The sequence below is a fragment of the Euphorbia lathyris genome, chromosome 7 (assembly GCF_963576675.1).
Source record: "Euphorbia lathyris chromosome 7, ddEupLath1.1, whole genome shotgun sequence".
Lineage (NCBI taxonomy): Eukaryota > Viridiplantae > Streptophyta > Magnoliopsida > Malpighiales > Euphorbiaceae > Euphorbia > Euphorbia lathyris.
This window is the reverse complement of record NC_088916.1, coordinates 54,731,797-54,751,822: the sequence shown is the minus strand read 5'-3', so window position 1 is coordinate 54,751,822 and position 20,026 is coordinate 54,731,797. Positions and strand designations below refer to the sequence as shown.

General features: G+C 30.7%; 1 protein-coding gene across 1 annotated transcript; it reads left to right on the top strand.

Annotated features, from left to right (window-relative positions):
• Positions 1-9,984: 9,984 nt before the first annotated feature.
• Positions 9,985-14,293, top strand: LOC136234813 (protein YELLOW LEAF 1, choloroplastic-like). The gene is made up of 5 exons (XM_066024298.1): positions 9,985-10,212; positions 12,271-12,351; positions 13,035-13,249; positions 13,753-13,831; positions 13,974-14,293. Exons 2-5 carry the CDS (start codon positions 12,300-12,302, stop codon positions 14,168-14,170), a joined length of 543 nt encoding a protein of 180 aa, XP_065880370.1. The 5' UTR covers positions 9,985-10,212; positions 12,271-12,299; the 3' UTR covers positions 14,171-14,293.
• Positions 14,294-20,026: the final 5,733 nt, after the last annotated feature.

Here is a 20,026-nt window from a genome sequence, read left to right as displayed (position 1 = left end):
ATCTCATTGGTATTAATAGGTATAGGTAATCCTCAGACTCAAAGGAATGTTAATTAGTGATTCTGGATTATGGAATGTGATGCTTTGATCCTGTTGTAACACGATCCATAACAGAGATGACTCTGGGGTGTGAACGGCAGATGTTGGGTATCACAGGAAGTAATTACAGGATAGTTATACATTGGATTGAGCATTTGTCACTCCCGATAAATGGGAGATACGTCCAAGGATCGCTTGTGGAAGACTTGACTCTAAATCTTTGCAAGGTGATAGCTTAAGACTTGAAATACAGATTTCACTTAACCTATCTAATTGGAGTTAACTCGGCCTGTACAAGTAAAACTAACGTCTCGCTATATGTGACTTGACATTATCCATAGTCATAAGATTCAGTTCAAGGATGTAGTTGATAAAGGATCGAATTATACTGTAACTAATACGGAAAGGTCAACGACAGATTCAACCTGTCTTCTTATAGCTCTGGGGGAATGTTTCGGATTTGCTAATCACATTTCGCGTACTCATTCCGTTATGCAAAGATTAAATATAATTCTGAGAAAATTAATTTAATAGTTACATACGGCTAGAAGCAATAAGAACCTAATGGGTCACACATAAGACTTGGAGCCCAAAAGAGAAACAGATGTTAATTAATGAGGAAATTACATTAAAAATCAAGTTTCAATTTAATTTTACAGTTAACTCATCTCTCTATTTTTATTTTATCATCACTTAAAGTTTTTTAATAAATGTATCAGAAATTCATTTTTTTATTTTAATTTTGTCAAGTAGCAGTTACTGGTTTTTTGAGAAAACAGTTACTGATTTTAAAACCAATGGAAAAAACTATGAATTTATCATTTTACGCCAATAAATTGATGAATTTGACAAAGTTGGAATTTTTTTTCTATGCAAGAGACACTTGTAATATTTTGACTAATACTTAACACTTATGTAACTAACCCTTAATTAATTGATGGAAGCCCAACTGAGTCCACTAAGGCCCAGTACTTAAGGGGGACGATTTTATGTATGATAAATACATAAATAATTAATTTGATTTTAAGCAATCCTAATTAGATTATAATTGTGAATTAAATTAATTAAAGGATAAATAAGTTAGGAGGTTTAATGAGATTAAATTGCTCCTATTATTATCCTAAAAGGTTATTATTATTATCTTTATATTTAGATATAATTATAGATAATAAATAAGAATTATATTCCGAATTAAATTCTTATTCAGTAACTTAATTCTATCTAACTAGGGTTTAGATACAAGAGAGTTTAAATACCCCCTCACATGGAACTTTCGGCCAAGGCTATTGTCTACCGAAGAGAGAGAAATTTCGACCCCTTGTTGAGGACGAGATCATTCACCGCTTCTTTCCGTTCGATTGATTAATCTCTTTCTCTATTCCTTGATCTTGTGTTGATTAATTAGAGGCAATTTATTCTTGATTGCTTTCATACGGTTGAATTCTAACTTGGTTTTGAATTGTGTTTTTTTGTCTTGTGCTCGGGAACTCGAAGTAAGAGTTGTGGGCACTTCGATAGCAATGGTAGATAGAACATCAAAAGGTATTTCCTTCTATCCCTCTTTATATGAAATAACGATTAACGGATCTTGGGTTAATGGAAAAAGGTTAAAATTTTTATATTTCCGCTGCCAAACGTTTGCCTATTTTCCTTCAGATGGCACTCAAAGCACGTGACAGGCTTGGAGCTGTCCTTTTTGTACTTGTCACTGGACTCAGCTTTGTACCTATCCCCTCTCTTGTATGGCCTCTTGCTGTTCTTATCATTCTTTCTGAACAACTTCTTCATCTTTCTTGTGAACATGGCCATCTCCTCATCATCTGATGAGTCAACTTTCATGACAAGTGATTTCTGCTTCTTGTCCTCTGACTTTTCTTTAGCTTCAAAATTTTTCATAGAGATCTCATGAGTCAGCAGAGATCCGATCAGTTCGTCGTATTTGTATGTGGTCAAGTCCTGAGCTTCTTCCACAGCTGTTTTCTTAGCTTGCCAGCTCTTGGGTAGACTTCTCAAGATTTTCTTCACCTGCTCCTCTTCTGTGAAGATCTTTCCAAGTCTCTTAAGCTCATTTATAATATTAGTGAACCTTGAGTTCATCTCCGAGATGTCTTCGTTTTCATTCATCTCGAACAGCTCGTACAATCTCATATGTTGGTTCACTTTGGACTCTTTGACCTTGCTTGTGCCTTCATAGGTCACCTCGAGCTTTTTCCATATCTCCTGTGCTGACTCACAACCTGAAATTTTATTGTACTCTGCAGCATCTAGCGCACAGTGAAGCATATTGATAGCCGAAGCATTATTTTGTAATTTTTTAAGGTCATCTTCTGACCACTCAGTTTCACTCTTGACAACCTTTTCGTTGTCAACAGTTTTGTAAGGCACATATGGGCCTTGAACTATTGCAAGCCACACACTCATGTTTGTAGCTTGAATAAAGTTCTTCATCTTGTTTTTCCAAAATGTATAATTTGATCCGAAAAACAAGGGTGGCCGACTAATTGATAAACCCTCAGGGAGTATCTGTGTTGTTTGATTTCCGGGAAGGAAACGAGTGCTGTTCTCAGCCATTTATCGGGATCAGCTCAAGATAGTTTTATCTTTGAGTAGTGAGCTACTTGCTCTGATACCACTTGTTGGTCCCGTGTGATTAGTTCCAATGGGGGGGGGGGTTAGGAACTAATGTAACTTTTTCGCTTAATTATGCTGACTTAATAAATTCCTTAAGTTATTCAACTTTGTTTTGGTCAGCACAGCCGAGAGACGTAAGACAGCTTTAGTCAGATGCTGACTAGAACTGTTTTACTTATGAGTTGGGAATTGACACTTGAGGTCAGTTTCCAACTCAGCACCACAATTACTCAGTATCAGCTTTTACAGTTTATATTCTGAGCAATTTAATCAAGCAACACATATATAGATATATTGAGAGAGAGTTAGAAATTACTCAGCACGACTTATCCTGGTTCGGCCTCTCCGCCTACGTCCAGTCCCCAGAGTCCCTCCGGGCTTTTTCAATCCAATACTGAGCTCTTTAAAGGTAGAGCACAAACCGTTTACAAGGCAGTTGAATATGCAAGAGTACCTTCCTCTATTCGTCTACTCAACTCATACTAAGTGCTATAACCGAACACCTAGATTTCTCTACCGCTGAGTACTTAAAACCGAGTACTCAGCACAACTCTCTCAATTTTACAATTGAAACAACCTTGTTCTTTCTAGATGAAGAACACTTTAGATGATTACAAAATCAATCTAGCTTTTACACAGAATTGGAAATTTGGTGTAAGATCTTTTTCTTGTTTGAATATGCTTTTGTATGTTTCTCTTTTTCTCTTTTTTTTCTTCAGCAAATCGGCCAAGGATCCAAAAATGAACTTGTCCTTTTATAGTTGAAATCTGAAGACTAAATCATTTGAATCTGGATTTATCCGTTAGATTCAAACGGCTCTTCATGCGACATTGTTCTGGTCAGCTTCAGATTTGCAGGCCAATCCTGTCGTCTGAATTTGGCAAGCGTCAGGCTTGTCTTCTTCTCGCAGGTTTGTCTTCTAGCGCCAGTTTCGTCTTTTAGCTAAAGGACAGTTGACCCATGCATCTCGAAACTATATCCTTGCATGATTCCAAAGCTTCTGAATTGGCGCAGATCACTGTCGGATCTTGTCTTTTAGCAAACGGATCATTGGTGCTGTCCTGAAGAGCACTCAACTTTACTTTGATAGTCGTTGTCTTTGATCGTTGCTATTTACGATACTGAGTTGCTTTTTACTCAACTTCCATGGTCAGCTTCGTTGTGCAAGATATTGTTCCAAAGAAGACTTTTCTGAGTTAAGATCTCCTCAGCTTCTGTGGTCAGCTTTATCTGCAAGTTTCAGTTCTGAAGAAGACTTACCTTCTTTCATACTGAGTTATACTTTACTCAGCTCGTGCTATGTTATCATGCTGACTATGTTCTGTCTTACTTTGATTCCTATTCTTATATGTATATATTTTTATTCTCAACATTGAACAAACACATTAGTACAATTAAATCAAAGCACATAAATTTAATTGTCTTAATCATGGATTAACTTAAATAATTTTGTCAAATCAAAATCATGTGGAAAGGTGTTTCAACAAACAATAATGATGATATTAGACTTTAAAATAATTTTAATGATAATATTAGACATTAATAAACTTATAATAATAATAATGGTTCTAATAAATTTAATAATATCAATAATAAATAAATATATTATTAAAGATGAAACTAAATTGAATATCAAATAAAAGCTCGGGTTGATAAAATCTTGGCTCGATAAAAGCCTATGAAATTAAATAAAAATGAGTCTAATTTAAATTTAAAATATAAGGGTTAAGGTGCAAAAATACCTCTAACGTTTTAGGTTAGGAGCAATTTTACCCTTAACGTTTAAAATGGTGCGATTTTACCCCTAACGTTGGAAGTCAAGAGCAATTTTACCCCTAACGTTGATAAATTGGGTCAATTTCAGACAGTATTATAAAACACAGATATTTTTGTTCATTATTCTGCACCAATTGCATAACAATTCGTTCTAAAAAAAGGATTTCATGTTTTTTATAATTTAATAATAGAATTTGAGATTAATATTTATAAATTCGGAGGATTTTTGAATTTTTTTTTGTCTAATCTGTACAAAAAGACAGTATATTTTTTTATTTTTTTTCACATCCCAACAAATGTTTGTGATTTATTACTGATAAAATGACACACGTATGAAGTGTAGATAACAAGATTCATGACCGAGAAGACAGTTTGATGAATTATTTTTTAAATTGATAAAATTTATTAACGTTAGGGGTAAAATTTCTCTTAACTTCCAACTTTAAGGGTAAAATTGCACCATTTTAGACGTTAGGGGTAAAATTGCTCCTGGTCCAAAACGTTAGGGATATTTTTGCACCTTAACCCAAAATATAAATTACATACAAACACAAATTTACATATAATTTAAAGCCTATGAAATTAAATACAAATTTTCATATGAATATAAACTCTTAACTTTTTATTCTAATTAAGGGTTAAAGTGTAAAAATAACGTTTTGGGTCAGGAGTAATTTTACCCCTAACGTCTAAAATGGTGCAATTTTATCCTTAACATTGATAAATTCGGTAAATTTTAGAAACAATTCATAATATGGATGCAATTCCTAATTTTTAAATATAGATGCATACTTTAGTTTTAATTTTTTTATTAAACGATATATACTTTAATAAACTATCATTTCTTGACTTTTATCTAGTTTATAGATAATGATAAAGTATAAATAATAATAATAATATATAATAATAATAAATAATGATAAATTATAGATAAATAATAATAATTATTATAATATAATAAATAATGATAAATTACTGGATGCTGAAACTGAATGCTGAACTGAACTGAATTGAACTGAACTGATTGTTACTGAAATTAAGTGATAAAGAACATGGCCTAATATTACAAGAAAAAAATATTGTAAGAGAAATTCATGTTTAGAAAGAACGAAAGTTACCTTTTTTTTAATAAGGATATTAAAGGATGAGATTACCTTATTGCCTTTGGACGAGACGATGACGGCCAGGGCTTCGTGAAGGTCGGTGAAATCTATTCTAGACGGGTCTTTGTGAGTGCTTTGAACTCGTTTATATTGGACCTTTAATATATTTACTCTGAAATAATTATAAAACTAGTCGAAAACCCGTGCGATGCACGGGATATGAAACTTTTATATAATTTAGATAAATAAATAAATTGACATATTTATTTTTAAATAATTTTATATCATGCTATGAAAAAAATTTATATTAGGTATATTTGAAATTAATATATATATTTTTTAATGATAATTCAAATTAAATTAATGTTAAAAATAATTGACTACTTTTTTATAGAATTTTAACTAAAGATGAATGATTTATTTATTTTTACAAAATTCAATGATTTGTACTTTTTAGGAATTTTAATACATTTTCATATTCCAAATATTCTGTGAAATAATAATAATAAAATAGCAGATTAATTAAGAAATATATTAGAATATAATAAAAAAACCAAAAATTGAATTAAACTATAATTAAAATTAAATATTATATTTGCGATACAAAAGAATTACAATATATGTTAAACAAAAATTGAATTAAATTACAATATTAAATATTATATCTACGATACGAAAGAATTTACAATCTATGTTAAAATGGAAACAACATCAATATATTATTCTATAAACTATTACAATCAATAATTTTCTAATGTTGCATATGAAGAAACTTTATCAATTCAATATGTTACATATAAAAAAATAAAATTCGTAAGAATTAGTCACAAATTCATCTTGATGATAATTATTTTGGTTGATGAAATTTCATGATCACCAAGTATTCGAATTCAATTATTCATTCTGCTACAATAACACAATATATCTAATTGAATCAGTTTAAGATGATGATTTCTCCTATTTTCATCTTGTAATATCTCATCAAGATATTCGATCAATTTATTCTTCATTCTTTCATTATATAGAATATCAGCCATACTCGCAGATATCACTTATTTGACTTCATTAATATTTTCTAATAATTATATATTCTTGAATTTTGTAAGTAAGAAAAACAAACAAAAGAATTAAAAAAAATGAAGGGACGAAAAAGATAATTAGGAGAGAACCATCTTCCTCTCGGGTTTTTTTTTTTTGAAAATAAGAGAGAATGTCGAGACATAAGCATATAAAGAGGAGAGTGAAAATATTTTTTGCCCATTAATTAAAATTTTTATTTTTTCTTAAAGAAGTATTAAGTCCATAAATTAATTTTAGTTAAATAGAATTAAATCGCAATTGTAATCACTCAGTAGAAAAAAACATTTTATAATTGATATGTGAAATTAATTATATTAATTAGAATCATTATGCTCAACATTTGAGAATTTGAAGAGATTCAAATAATAATATTTTCTTAATTAATATTTTTCAATAATTTGTCCTATGATCATATTTCATTTTCATCTGTTAAAAACTCTTGAAATACTAACAATTTTGTACGAACCATAATATAATAGTTAAAAATTATATATGCCAATGTTGCAAAAGCAATTATCTCAATATCCATAATTAATGTACATTTTTAGGATTTTGAGCATCAAAATTTATTTTTATTTACCTTGATTTTGAATTCGTATCTAGCATAATCCACATTCTTCAAGAATAAAAATCTTATCAAGCGTATTAGACGCTTACAATCTCCTTGTCTAGAAAATTGGAAAAAAATAACTTCTTGATAATAATAATAATAATAAAACATAATTTATATTGAAATAAACTTCATTATAAGTATAATATTCCAGTGTCTCTTTAATATTTTATTTAATATGTCTCAAACTTCAATGAACAACTATGTGTGAAACTTTATATCTATTTGTACCAAAATGCATAAAAATAATAAAAAAAAAACAATCCATATCAATTAGCTAAACTCAAACTAAAAAAATTGAGTTCATAAAAAGCCGAAAATCTAAATTTTAGTTAGAGTTAACAATCAAAACGATAACACCTAGGAACATATACTAAAAAAGAATGCAAATATACAAAATCTTTATTTTAGTCATTTTGAAAAATAAATAAAGAAAAAAGAAAACATGGATAAGGTAGCGAGAGGTATGAAATCTGGATAACGACAGAAATGGAATTTCATCTCTGAAAGATGAAACTATAACAACAATTGTTTAATAAAAATAAAACAACAGCACAATTGAGAAAGCCAAAATTGACTTCATATACAGCCGAAAATCTAAATTTTAGTTAAGAGTTAGCAATCGAAACGATAACACCTAGCAACATATACTAAAAAAGAATACAAATTTATAAAATCTTTATTTTAGTCATTTGAAAAAAAAGACAAATAAAAAAGAAAACATGGATAAGGTAGCGAGAGGTATGGAACCTGAGTAACGACAGAAATGGAATTTCATCTCTGAAAAATGAAACTATAACAACTATTGTTTAATAAAAAGAAAACAACAACACAATTGAGAACAAAAATAACTACAACATATGAAAAAAATCGAATAATTACCTTGAGAAACATAAGAATTTCTTATAATTTTTGACACTTTTGTGTTTTTCGGTTTTAGTTGTTCATGCATCTTCTATTTCTATCGGATTTCTTCAATTGAAGCTATGAGTTTGGAAAAAAAAACAAATAAAAAAGAAAACATGGATAAGATAGCGAGAGGTATAGAACCTGGGTAACAACAGAAATGAATCTGAAAGATGAAACTATAACAACTATTGTTTAATAAAAATAAAACAACAACATAATTGAGAACAAAATAACTACAACATATGAAAAAAATCGAATACCTTCAGAAATATAATACTATCTATCGTGACCAATGAATATAATGGTGGAATACTATCTATCATGCTTTATATAGAAGTTTATTTGTGACTTTTGGATTTCCTTTGCTTTGTGTTTTTTCATCTTCCCGTAACTATTGCTTTCTTTTATTATTTTAATTAATAGGCTAGTAATTATTTAATATATTATAAATATAAATATAAATTTGTTATTTTTAATTAATTAAATATTTTTAATCTGATTTTTTACTACGTTGACAACTCATCAAAAAGACCTCTAAAACACTTTTTCTCATTTCTCTCTGCTTTCGTAATTATATATAGTATAGATACGGTGAAAAGTAATTTTGTCATTAATTAATTTTATTAAATTAAATTTAACTGTTGACTTTAATAAAATAACTAAAAGTTTTAAGGAAACTATATAATTATTTTTGAAAATATAAAGATTAACTAGTGTAATAGGTAAAACTTTGTGACCAATAAATTATTTGTTTTTTTTTTTGGTAAAATCTTTTTCTTTTTTATATCTTAAATTTGAAACGAAAGAAGAATATGAAAATATAATTTCTCCATAAAAAATATGAAAATATATATGAAAATATAATGTAATTTTTGACTAAAAAAGGAAATAAGAAAAATATAATGTAATTTTTTTTTCCTAAACACGAAACGACATAGTTTCAGTACACATAGGAAATGATATGGCCAACAGAAGTACAAAACAGACTAGGGGTGGCAATGGGGAGGGGATTATCCGAAAACCGTGAGTATCCGAACCGACGGGGATGGGGAAAAACCGTAAAAATTGGGGATGGGGAAATTTTTTTCCCCGAAATCTAAATGGGGATGGGGATGGGGAGTGCTATATCCGCCCCGTGGGGATCACCGCCCCGTTACCGTGTAAATTCCCGTAAGGATCCCCGAATAAAATTATTAATTTTAATTTCTAACTATTATTTTTATACCAATGTATCATATAAATTAGTAACAGGATGACAGAATATATACACGGACTTTTATAATATATATATATATATATATATATATATATATATATATATATATATATATATATATCAAACTTTACTTGAGCATATACTGGATTCTTCTAACTCATATCAAATTTTATGTTGATGATCTGTGATTGTTTAGATTCTTCTAACTCAGATTTGTGATTTAAGTTCTTCTAACTCATATTAGACTTTACACAAAGTATTATTAGATTTACCATTTTATATTTTAAATTCTTCTAGCTCAAATAGATTTGTGATTTAAATTCTGCTAGAGGTATTATTAATTTTAATTGGGTTTATTTTGTTTTGAGAACTAGCTAATTTCAACGGAATATAATTAGTTTATTTAAATTAGGTTTATTTTAATTGTCAATTACAAATAGTACTATTAATTTATTGGGCATGGGGATTCCCCGAAACCGTACCGAAACCGTATGGGGAGGGGATGGGGATGAAAAAATCCCCGAATCACTTAATGGGGATTCCCCGAAACCGTCCCGTAAACATTTGGGGACGGAGTGGTAATTGCATAACCGTCCCCGCCCCGCACCGTTGCCACCCCTAAAACAGACCCTAGTTGCCACAACTCCTATCAACTGCCATTCCATTGTCTGATCTCTCTTTGGCCTTTGCTTCTGCTTCCCATATTTCTCTCTTCGCTTTGCGACTGCCTTTTCCTCTCTCCTTCTTGCATCGCAGGATTTTCTGTAGCTTTCGTCGCCGTTCTCTGCCGGAGGGAGTTATTGAAGCGAATTTCCCTCTTCTGCAACTTCGGGCTCACTTCCATCAGGTTTAGGGATTCATGAGTTTATTGTTTTTGGTTGATTTTGATTTGATTTGATTTTGGAAAATTGGTATATGGATAATATTGTAGGTATTGAGTGTTGATATTTCTTGAATTTGGTAGTTATAGACTGTTAATTTGGTTAGGTAGAGCCTTTTATGAAGTACTGCGGCTATGTATTGTAGATTTGGGTGAGGTGAGACAGTTGCTGAATGTTCATAGCTAGGTGTTTGTGAATTTTGTGTTATTGACGAATTACTGGTTCATATGAATTACTCTGGACACCATCCCTAGTGTTATTGCGTTTTGCAGAGGCATTTTGTGTGAGTGGTTTAGGAATCTATTGCCTTATTGATTTACTCCTCTCAAAGGCAATAACTGTTAGCTGTAGGTTATAAGAGAATTTCAAATATTATTAGTTGTATGTTGTAAGAATATAATTCTTAAAGCCAGAGAGAGTTATCTAAATCCAGATGAATTGATATTACATATTTTTGAAAATTGAAAAACACTACTTTGAACAATAAGCTTTAAGTAGGATGAACGCAGGGCATCTCAGAAAGTGCAGCCTCTTATTGCAGCTTGCCCCGCAAATCAGCTGAATTAAGAGTTAGGAATTAGGAAATCAGCTCAATTAGGAATCAGGAATCAGTTTTAGTTATTTAAAACATATTTCTGGTAAATTTTATATATTAGTAGGCACTTATAATCATTTAAAACATTTGGCAGTTGTGACCGCATTCATTATGGACCATTGGATGTGAAGTGGCTGTATCTTTCAGTGGCATTAATCTTTCATTTGGAAATTTAATTTCTTCCCATCTTCAAATTATGAAAAAAAGGGTGGAATTGACAATGGAAAATGATGGTTTTATCAAGCATTAATTAACATGATATATTCAATGGAATATATGTATATACACATGTATATAGTGCTAACAGATTATCTTTTGTATCTTTTCCTTTCTTCATTGTTTTGGATTGCCTGACAAAATATAATTTGTTCAAGTGTTGTATATTTTTTGATTTTTGAACTGATTTGGGACAGGTATAGGTAGTTTTGAAGTATTCGTAAATGGGTATGAGACGGGTTTGGGTACCTTATCTATTAAACGGTAAATGGGTTCAAGAATTTTAGGGAATTTTTTTGCAGTACCTACTTAGGCATGGCAATTAGACGTGTATTTTCAGGTACCTGCCCCTATCCGCCCCTAACGGGTATAGGTTATGGGATGAGATTGGGATTTTAAAAAAACCTTAGGCAGGTTCAGGTATGCTATGAGTGAACCCCTTGGTGTACCTTTTACCTGAACCCGTTTAGGTAGTATGGTGTTGTCAAGGGCTTAACAAAGGATCATTTTTTAGCTATGATTAAATTATCTATTATGTTTATATAAAATTCATAAGGGTTTGGGACTTTGGGATACTTTTGGTTTAATTTATGTATAGTTCTTAAATCTATTTGAATTCTTGAAATTTGTAACTATGCTTGTTAATTTATTATTTTTGGATTTGGAAAGTTTCTATTATTTTTATGTAGACCCATAGAATGATGTGTCTGTCATTTAAATGATCTTTATTATTATTTTATTTTTTTGGTAAACGGGTAAATGAGACGAGTCCCGGTAATTAACAAGTATTGTAAATTAAGTGGGATGAGAACTGGAAATAAAGATGCAGTTTTGAACCTGTTTGGGACAGGATGGTCGTGGCATTTGCTAAATGGGTATGGGAATGAGAAGGGCTATTTTTGCAGATACTCTACCCGTTGCCGCTTTTATATGTGGAAGTGGAACTGATGAATCTAGATATAATTTAATTAGCTTTCGCACTGACTCCTGATTTAAATCTTTCTCATATGTCCCTCTTTGAATTGAATTTTGATTGCAGAATGAAATATGTGTTGAATTTTTTTGGGTATTTTTTAGCAAGCAAACTATTTTTCTGTGGTTTTGGCATTGAAATTATACTTGAATATATCCTTCGTGGATTGTTTATTATTTTTTCTGCTGGAACACGTGATAATTATTTTTATTCTTTAACACTTACTTTCTTAATTTTCAGGTTATTTGTTTTTCTTTTTTACCGTTGAGATGTTGGCATTCACTACAAGCACTGTTGGTGGCTTACCTTTACTTAAACCAGGTACTTTTCCTCTGATTTAGCTTTGGAAACTATTAGCAACTGTATGACAGCAACTTACATTTCCATAAATCGTTGAGTTCAGTATGGTATGATGCTGGGAAATACATTGGTGTGGATTTGAATGCGAAAAATTATAAGCTTGGAACTTTTGCACTACTGAGATAGTTTGTGGAGGCATTACACTTAAATGAATGTAGCCTTAATGGATTAATGAAAGTTTTTTGAGGTGTGCAAATGAACAAGTTAGAATGGTCGTTTGCTTTCATAAATGAAATGTAGGAACCAATATAGATGACTAGTTTGTCATATTTGTTTTCTTCTCTGTTTCTGTCTTTATTTCTTGTGTAATTTGTTTGGTAAGACACATCTTAGAGGAATTTGCATTTCAAAATTGTAGCTATACTGATATCTAGACATGCTTGCTTGGTTGAATATATTCTTGTAGGCTTCTTCAGAGAACTCTTATACTTTTAGGTAATAACCACTTGTATGTGACCTATCTAGAAACTTGTCGTACTGCTTGTATCTAACCTATCAAGAAGCTGATGGGTGCAAGTGTGAATTATCCTTACCAAAAACAGTCTTCATGTTTATTGTTGACATGCTGATAATGACTGATCAATCAACTCACTGGGTTTGCAATATAATAATGTTTTCTTTATTTTGTGAATTACTGTATACAGCTAAAACAAGAAGCGGATTCAGGGATCGAACTAACCAAGCAAGCTGCAGTCCTGTCAGTGCTTCTACACAGTTTGAACCTTCTAATACCCAGAGTAGGTGTTACAAGCTTGCTATGTCAGGTCCAATTAGGCTTCCACAGCAGCTGCAACATATTAATGGAAGAAAAAATTGCGATAGAAAGCGATCTGCTTCTGTTACCTGTTCTGCAGCTACGGTGAGATCTTATGTATTCTTGTGAAATCGTGGTTAATTATGCCTTTGTACATGTTTGTTACTTTGCAGGCATGATTTGCATTATATTTTAAGAACAATTCATGCTTTTGCATGCTGCATTCTGTGAGTTACTTGGCAATGGAATGAGTAAAAACAACTGACATTTCGTTTACCTATTTGCCTTTTTCCGCTATAAAGTATAATCAACAAAAGTTGATGCTGCGAAACCATGCTTTGAGAGCTTCTTAAAGCAAGAAGTTTTTTTTTATAAGCAATACTGCTCATCTTTGCGAAATTTTTGTCAAAATATCTGGTTATCTGAACTCTTGTTGCTTTAATTGGTGAAATTTGAATGATAATGAATGAATTTACAATTTCCACCTTGCTACAGAGTATAACAAGATTCAATTCTGTAGCTGATCGACTATGTGAAGATGTTTTAATTCAATTTTGTTAGAGAAACATTGATCTGTAAAATTGAACACACTTTCTCTGTTCTCGCAGAATGCGAGATGCTCTGCTTCAGGGCAATCTCAAACCGTTACCCTTGAAGCACCAACAATTACAAAAGCTCCTGTACGAGGTAATTTGGGTTTTAAATAGATGCACAAAAAGCACAAGGCCAATTTCTGAAGTTCATGATGGCCCTTGGATAATGTTGTTCTGGTTAGTATTTAAATTCATTTATTTTCTAAGATGGCTTGCAATGGTGAATGTCATTTCAGAACCAACCCAAACACCAAAAATTGATGATGGTGGACCTGGGCTTCCTCCTGGTGGTGATGATGGTGGCGGAGGTGGCGGGGGTGGTGGTGGAGGAAATTGGTCTGGCGGATTCTTCTTCTTCGGTTTTCTTGCATTCCTAGGCTTCTTAAAAGATAAAGAGACTGATGAGGATTACCGGGACAGTAGGAGAAGATAAAAAGAAATCATTGTTTATTTTATTTTTCCATTTTTGGTGACTTAGATTTTGGCTTTGTGCTTGATTGATTGCACAATTTTGAATTTGATAAACTTCAAATAAGAAAGTTTACATTTAGATGTTCCTTTATCTTCAAACTCTGTAGATAATTTTGTATTCGTTTGTATATGGTTGGTAATCAGTCTGCATCTAGAGAACAAAGTCCAAGTATGGATAGATGCGAGATGAAAAAACAGATGAAAATGCCAAAATTTATACTGAAAAATAAAAATAAACGTAATTTTAGGAATGTACATTATATCTCAAAAAGGAAAATAAAATGGCCATATTTCTCCTGACCATCAGGGGCTGGAGATTTTCTATTTCTCAGCATGAATGGGAATTCCCATTTACTTTCTAATGGGGTGAGATGAGAAAAAAAAAAATTCATGGAGACCCGAATTAGAATAATAAGAAATGATCCATCCACATCCCGTCCCATGTGTAACCCTACTCACCATCCCATTTGTAACCCTACTCACATCATTTTAGAGCTTCTAATTTGGATATTAAAAAGCCATGTCCAAATTTTTTGCTATTTAGGTGGTGCATATTGATGGTTGACTTAGGGATGTTAATTTCTGACACGACAATATAATATATAGAGAGAATATGCCCGGCGTGACCTGTTTGATACAATTATAGTTTTTTATCATTTATATAAAGAGAATATGTTGTCTCCTATTTTTATGTCTCTTTACCCATCTTTCACTCAATTTATAACATTTGACATACTTATTTTACTTTAGCCTTTGATTAAAGAAGAGCTAAAAGTCAAAGTTATAGGGTTAAAGTACAATAAATATAGGAAAAATTATAAAACTGGGTCAAATTGGAGGCCCATTTACATATTTAATCTATTTACTCAACCTACTACATATTTAGACCGTTTTTGTGTGACTTTCCCATAATACCCATAACCTTTCCACTTCCCCCTTACGCGAACGGTCACGCCCCCCTTCTCCTTGGTTACGCGAAACGGTTGGCTCCTCCATTAATGATTTCCAGACTTTTGATCTTCCTATCTTGCTTTAAATTGCACGAAATCTGCACCATTTCTCCAAATCACAATGTATTTCTCTTCTTCCTCTCTTCATCTCTTGATTCTTCATCATGCTAATCCTAGAAAATGAAGCCATGGTTCTCCATCTTCTTGTTCCTGCTCGTTACTTGGTTTCTCTCCTCTTGTTACCATCAAAGAAATGGTTATTCTACGTTATTTCCATCGTTTTCCCCAGTTTATCATATTGTTATTATCGCTTTTAAGGATGAAAGGCGCGAAAAATGTAAGTATCTACTGTTTTCTCTGTGTTTTCCATGAAATCACTTCGCGTAGTCGATGATTTCGCGAAGATCTGCGATGAGAAAGAGCCTGAAACGTGACGATCTGCTTAGCGAATCGATTATTTCGCGAAGCCTGCGAGTAGAAAAGTTCATGATTTCACTCGCAGACTTCGCGAAAGCATCGATCGCTAAGTAAAATCATCATCTTCCCTGCACATTTACATTCGCATGCTTCGCTAATCCTCATTTCGCGAAGCCAAATCGTCTTTTTTCCTGTCTAACATGATTAATTTTTTCTGAATGTGGTTGAATACATAACATCCATTTCTGTAAGGCGTCGTACTGGGCTGCAGGGGAGATGACTTTCCTTCCTGTATAAGGATTAACTTCCCTCAAGATTGGCACATTCACTTTTGAAATGATTGGTTAGGAGAGATTGTGCCAATCTTGGTGTGCACTATGGGACACGTCCATCCCAAAAAGTTTGGACTTCCATTTCTCATCCCAAAAAGTCTGGACTTCTTGTAGAGCGAGAAATTTCCATCCAGATTAGTCAGGTTCACTTTGAAGTGATTTGTTAGGAGTTTATTGTGGCAATCTTGTTATAAATTTTGATAATGTTATGATTTTAATGTGTTATTGTGGCAATCTTGTTGTAAATTTTGATAATGTTATGATTTTAATGTTAGAATCTGTTGTTGTTTGACATTTTTTGTTATATACCACTTAGCGAATTTTGTTAAAAACACATCCAGACTTCACATATGCTAATTAAAATCATCAAGTAAACCAAACATTAGCTTCGCAAGCTTCACATATTCTGAAATTTGCGAAGTCATACGGGAGGGAGATAGTCACGCCGTAAATATTGAGAGTATTATGAGAAAGTCACACAAAAACAATCTAGATATGTAGTAGGTTGAGTAAATGAGTTAATTATGTAAATGCGCCTGCCATTTGACCCAGTTTTGTAATTTTTCCTAATATAAATATATCTCAGAACTCATTCTTTTAGAATTGTGTATGTTTTTACTTTGTTACCTTCTATTCCAGTTACTTTCAATTTTGTAATTCTTTAATTGTTTCTCCATTCGATACTTCAGATGAACGAACGGTCATATTATAAAATTTTATTCATTTTTATTTAATATAGAATAATAAAAATGAGTTATAAAAAGAGAACCAAAGAGTCGTAAAAAATGCAAAAAAGAAGGATCTTTCAACCAATAACGAAGGGTTTGAACCAATTTTTCGCCAAGATCTCTTCGTTAGTTGGGGGAATAATCCGCACGAATCGGATTTTTTGAGGAACATATCGAGAGAGAATTGGATTTGGTTAGACAATGTGTGGAGCCCGCTCATGTTGAAGTTCCGTCAGCTTCAGGATGATTTTCTGGCCAAAGTTGAGAAGAGTCAGAATCAGGACGGTGGACCTTCTAGCCCAACACATGGGATTGTTATGAAGGGATGTTTGACCGAAGTTGTCAATGATCCGAGGCTTTCGAAAAGCCCAGTTCCAACCCGATATTTCATCTTTATTGCATTGATATTGACTTTGATACTCATCATTTATTTTTTATAAGATCATATTCAGTATTATATATATATATATATATATATATATATATATAATTTAATTATAATCTATATTAATATTAAAATTATTTTGGTTTAATAAAGTCCAAATGTTTACAGTAAAATTTTAAATTATACTGAAGAAATTTGACTAATGAGAAATAACGATCTCTATGAAGATCTAAATACCAATGAGGATAGATAAAAAAAATTTTCATTTCATCAACGGAGATGGGGATGAGGATACCCCAATCTAGACGAGGATGATGATGAGGATGAGGGAGTACCCCGTCCCATTTGTAACCCACTCACCATCCTCTTAGAGCTTCTAATTTGGAGATTAAAAAGGCATATCCAACTTTTTTGCTATTTAGGTGGTGCATATTCATGGTTGACTTAGGGTTGTTAATTTTTGACACGATAATACGATATATAAAAATAATATGCTTAATGTGACCTGTTTGATACAATTATAATTTTTTTTTGTCATTTATATCGAAAGAAAATCCATTGTCTCCTATTTTATGTCTCTTTATCTATCTTTCACTCAATTTATAACATGTGACATACTTATCTTACTTTAACCTATTAACTTTGATTAAAGAAGGATTAAAAGTCAAAGTTATAGGGGTAAAGTACAATAAATTAAATGGAGACAAATAAGAGGATAAAGAATTGGAGACACCATATTTTCTTCCATTTATATTATATATAATCACGTGAAATGTATAAATATACATGACATGATAACGATATAATAGTCCATTTTAACGCTCTTGTTGTGCAGATTTCCTAGCTTCTTCTTTCATACTAGTTTTGCTTTTCTCAATTTTCCTATTGAAGGCGTTACTAATATTCTTCAGACGATGTCGTGTGAATTTTGTTTCCTTTATTGGTTGATTTATTACTTAAGGGCATTTCTAATGGTACTTTTTTATTTAAAGATGGTTAGAAATGATATCTTAGTTTTCCTAACCACGAATCTCTCTAATAGTTAGAAAAAACACCAAAATTTAGACACATAATAAAATATTTTAGGTAAATAATTTATTAGTCTCCGAGTTTGTGCATATTACACTAGTTATTTTTCTTTTTAGGAACACACTATAACGTCTTTAGTTTTGATAAAACTAACTATTTACTCATTCCATCCATAAATTTTATATAAAATGACAAGTTTACCCTTATATCACTAATTAACTTTCATATATCTTTAGCTAAATTTTATATAATCTTATTTATTATATTAATTCAAGAATGAAAATGTATATTAATAATAAAATTATATTATTATTTAGTGTATTTTTCATTAAAAATAGATCATGAATTTTTATAAGAATTTAATATTTTAATTTAAATATTTTTTTTATGTAATATCTATTTTATGTGGTAATTGTTATATATACACTATTGAGTTTTTAATTTATTAATTAATAATCGACCAAATCAAACAAAAGTGAATTTTTTTGAATGAAATAATGAGTTGCATATATATATTTAATCAGTCGTCAAAAGGCTTACAATCGATGGAGGGATAATATTCGTTACAGTCAGAACCTAATAAGTAAAATCAAAATTTATGAAATAATTACTAATTAATTTTAGCACATACTATGATACTATTTTAGTAAAAAAAAATTATTATTTTTTATAATTTATCTAATTGCTCAGTTTGAGGTTCGTCAGATATCCATTAGATGGATCCTCTTTCAACTATTTTTTTTTTACGTACACTAGAACTTGAACTCGAGATCTCTAGTTTAAGCAACTTGAAATCTTTTACCACTCAATTCAACACTAATTGGTTTAATAAAAATAGTTAAATACTACATTATTGATTTTTCAATATATTAGTTTATCGAATATTATGAAATACTAAACAAAATTATGGTAGATAGATAAATTTATCATTTTGTTTATATTATTTATTAAGATATTTTTTAATACAATATATATTAATGGTACATAAATTATGAACACCGAATAAATAAAATATTATATGAAAAATAGATTTATCATTTTTAATTTAAAATATTATATTATTATAAATTTAATTATATATTTTTAATTAAAAATATATTAAATAATAATATAATAATATTTCTAATGTTAATTTTATACTTGAATTATATAATAATTTTTTATATAAAACTTAATTAAAAAAACATTTATATAACTTAGGAAATGGTAGAAGGATAAATTTGTCATTTATATAAAATTTATGGATGGAGAGACCAAGTAGTTAATTTTATCAAAATTCAAGAACGTGTGTTTTTAAAAATAGAAAGACTAACTAGTGTAATATATACAAATCCATAAACTAATAAGTTATTCACCTTAATATTTTATATTCATTAACTTTTTTTTTGTTTTAATAAATGTTGCAATAATAATAATTAATTAAAAATATTTATTGTTAATTGAATAAATAATAAATAATAATTATTAATCGAATAAAAACTCTAAGAAATGTTGTTTTTACCATTTGTCGCTTTTTTAACTGCCTTATAACTTATTGTACGTTCCTTCATCGCTCCTAAATTATTTTCTCATTCACTTGCTTCATTTTTTTTAGCCTGATAAAATGTATAGGCATAAACTTTTGTTCTCTTTGAAGAACCATCAAATTTCCCTTTATTTGTAAACTCATGCCATTTAGTTTGGTCTTTGATTTACTGCATTTTGAATCTTTTTCGGTGTATAGTTCATGAGGCTTAGCAATTATTTGTGATTCCTCATGACCACTCAAGTGTTTTTTCTTAATATTCAAGTATGCTCCATGAAAAGCGAAAACAGAATTACTAAATTTTGTACCAATGCAAAGAAGTCATATCATGATTCACCTTCAAACCTTCCTCCTACTAGTTGTAGTAACTTGCGATCTTCTTCAAAAAATCCTCCTTCGATTGGTGTCCACGATTGGTCTGTGGATATTGTCAGCCAACTCCTACAGAATTC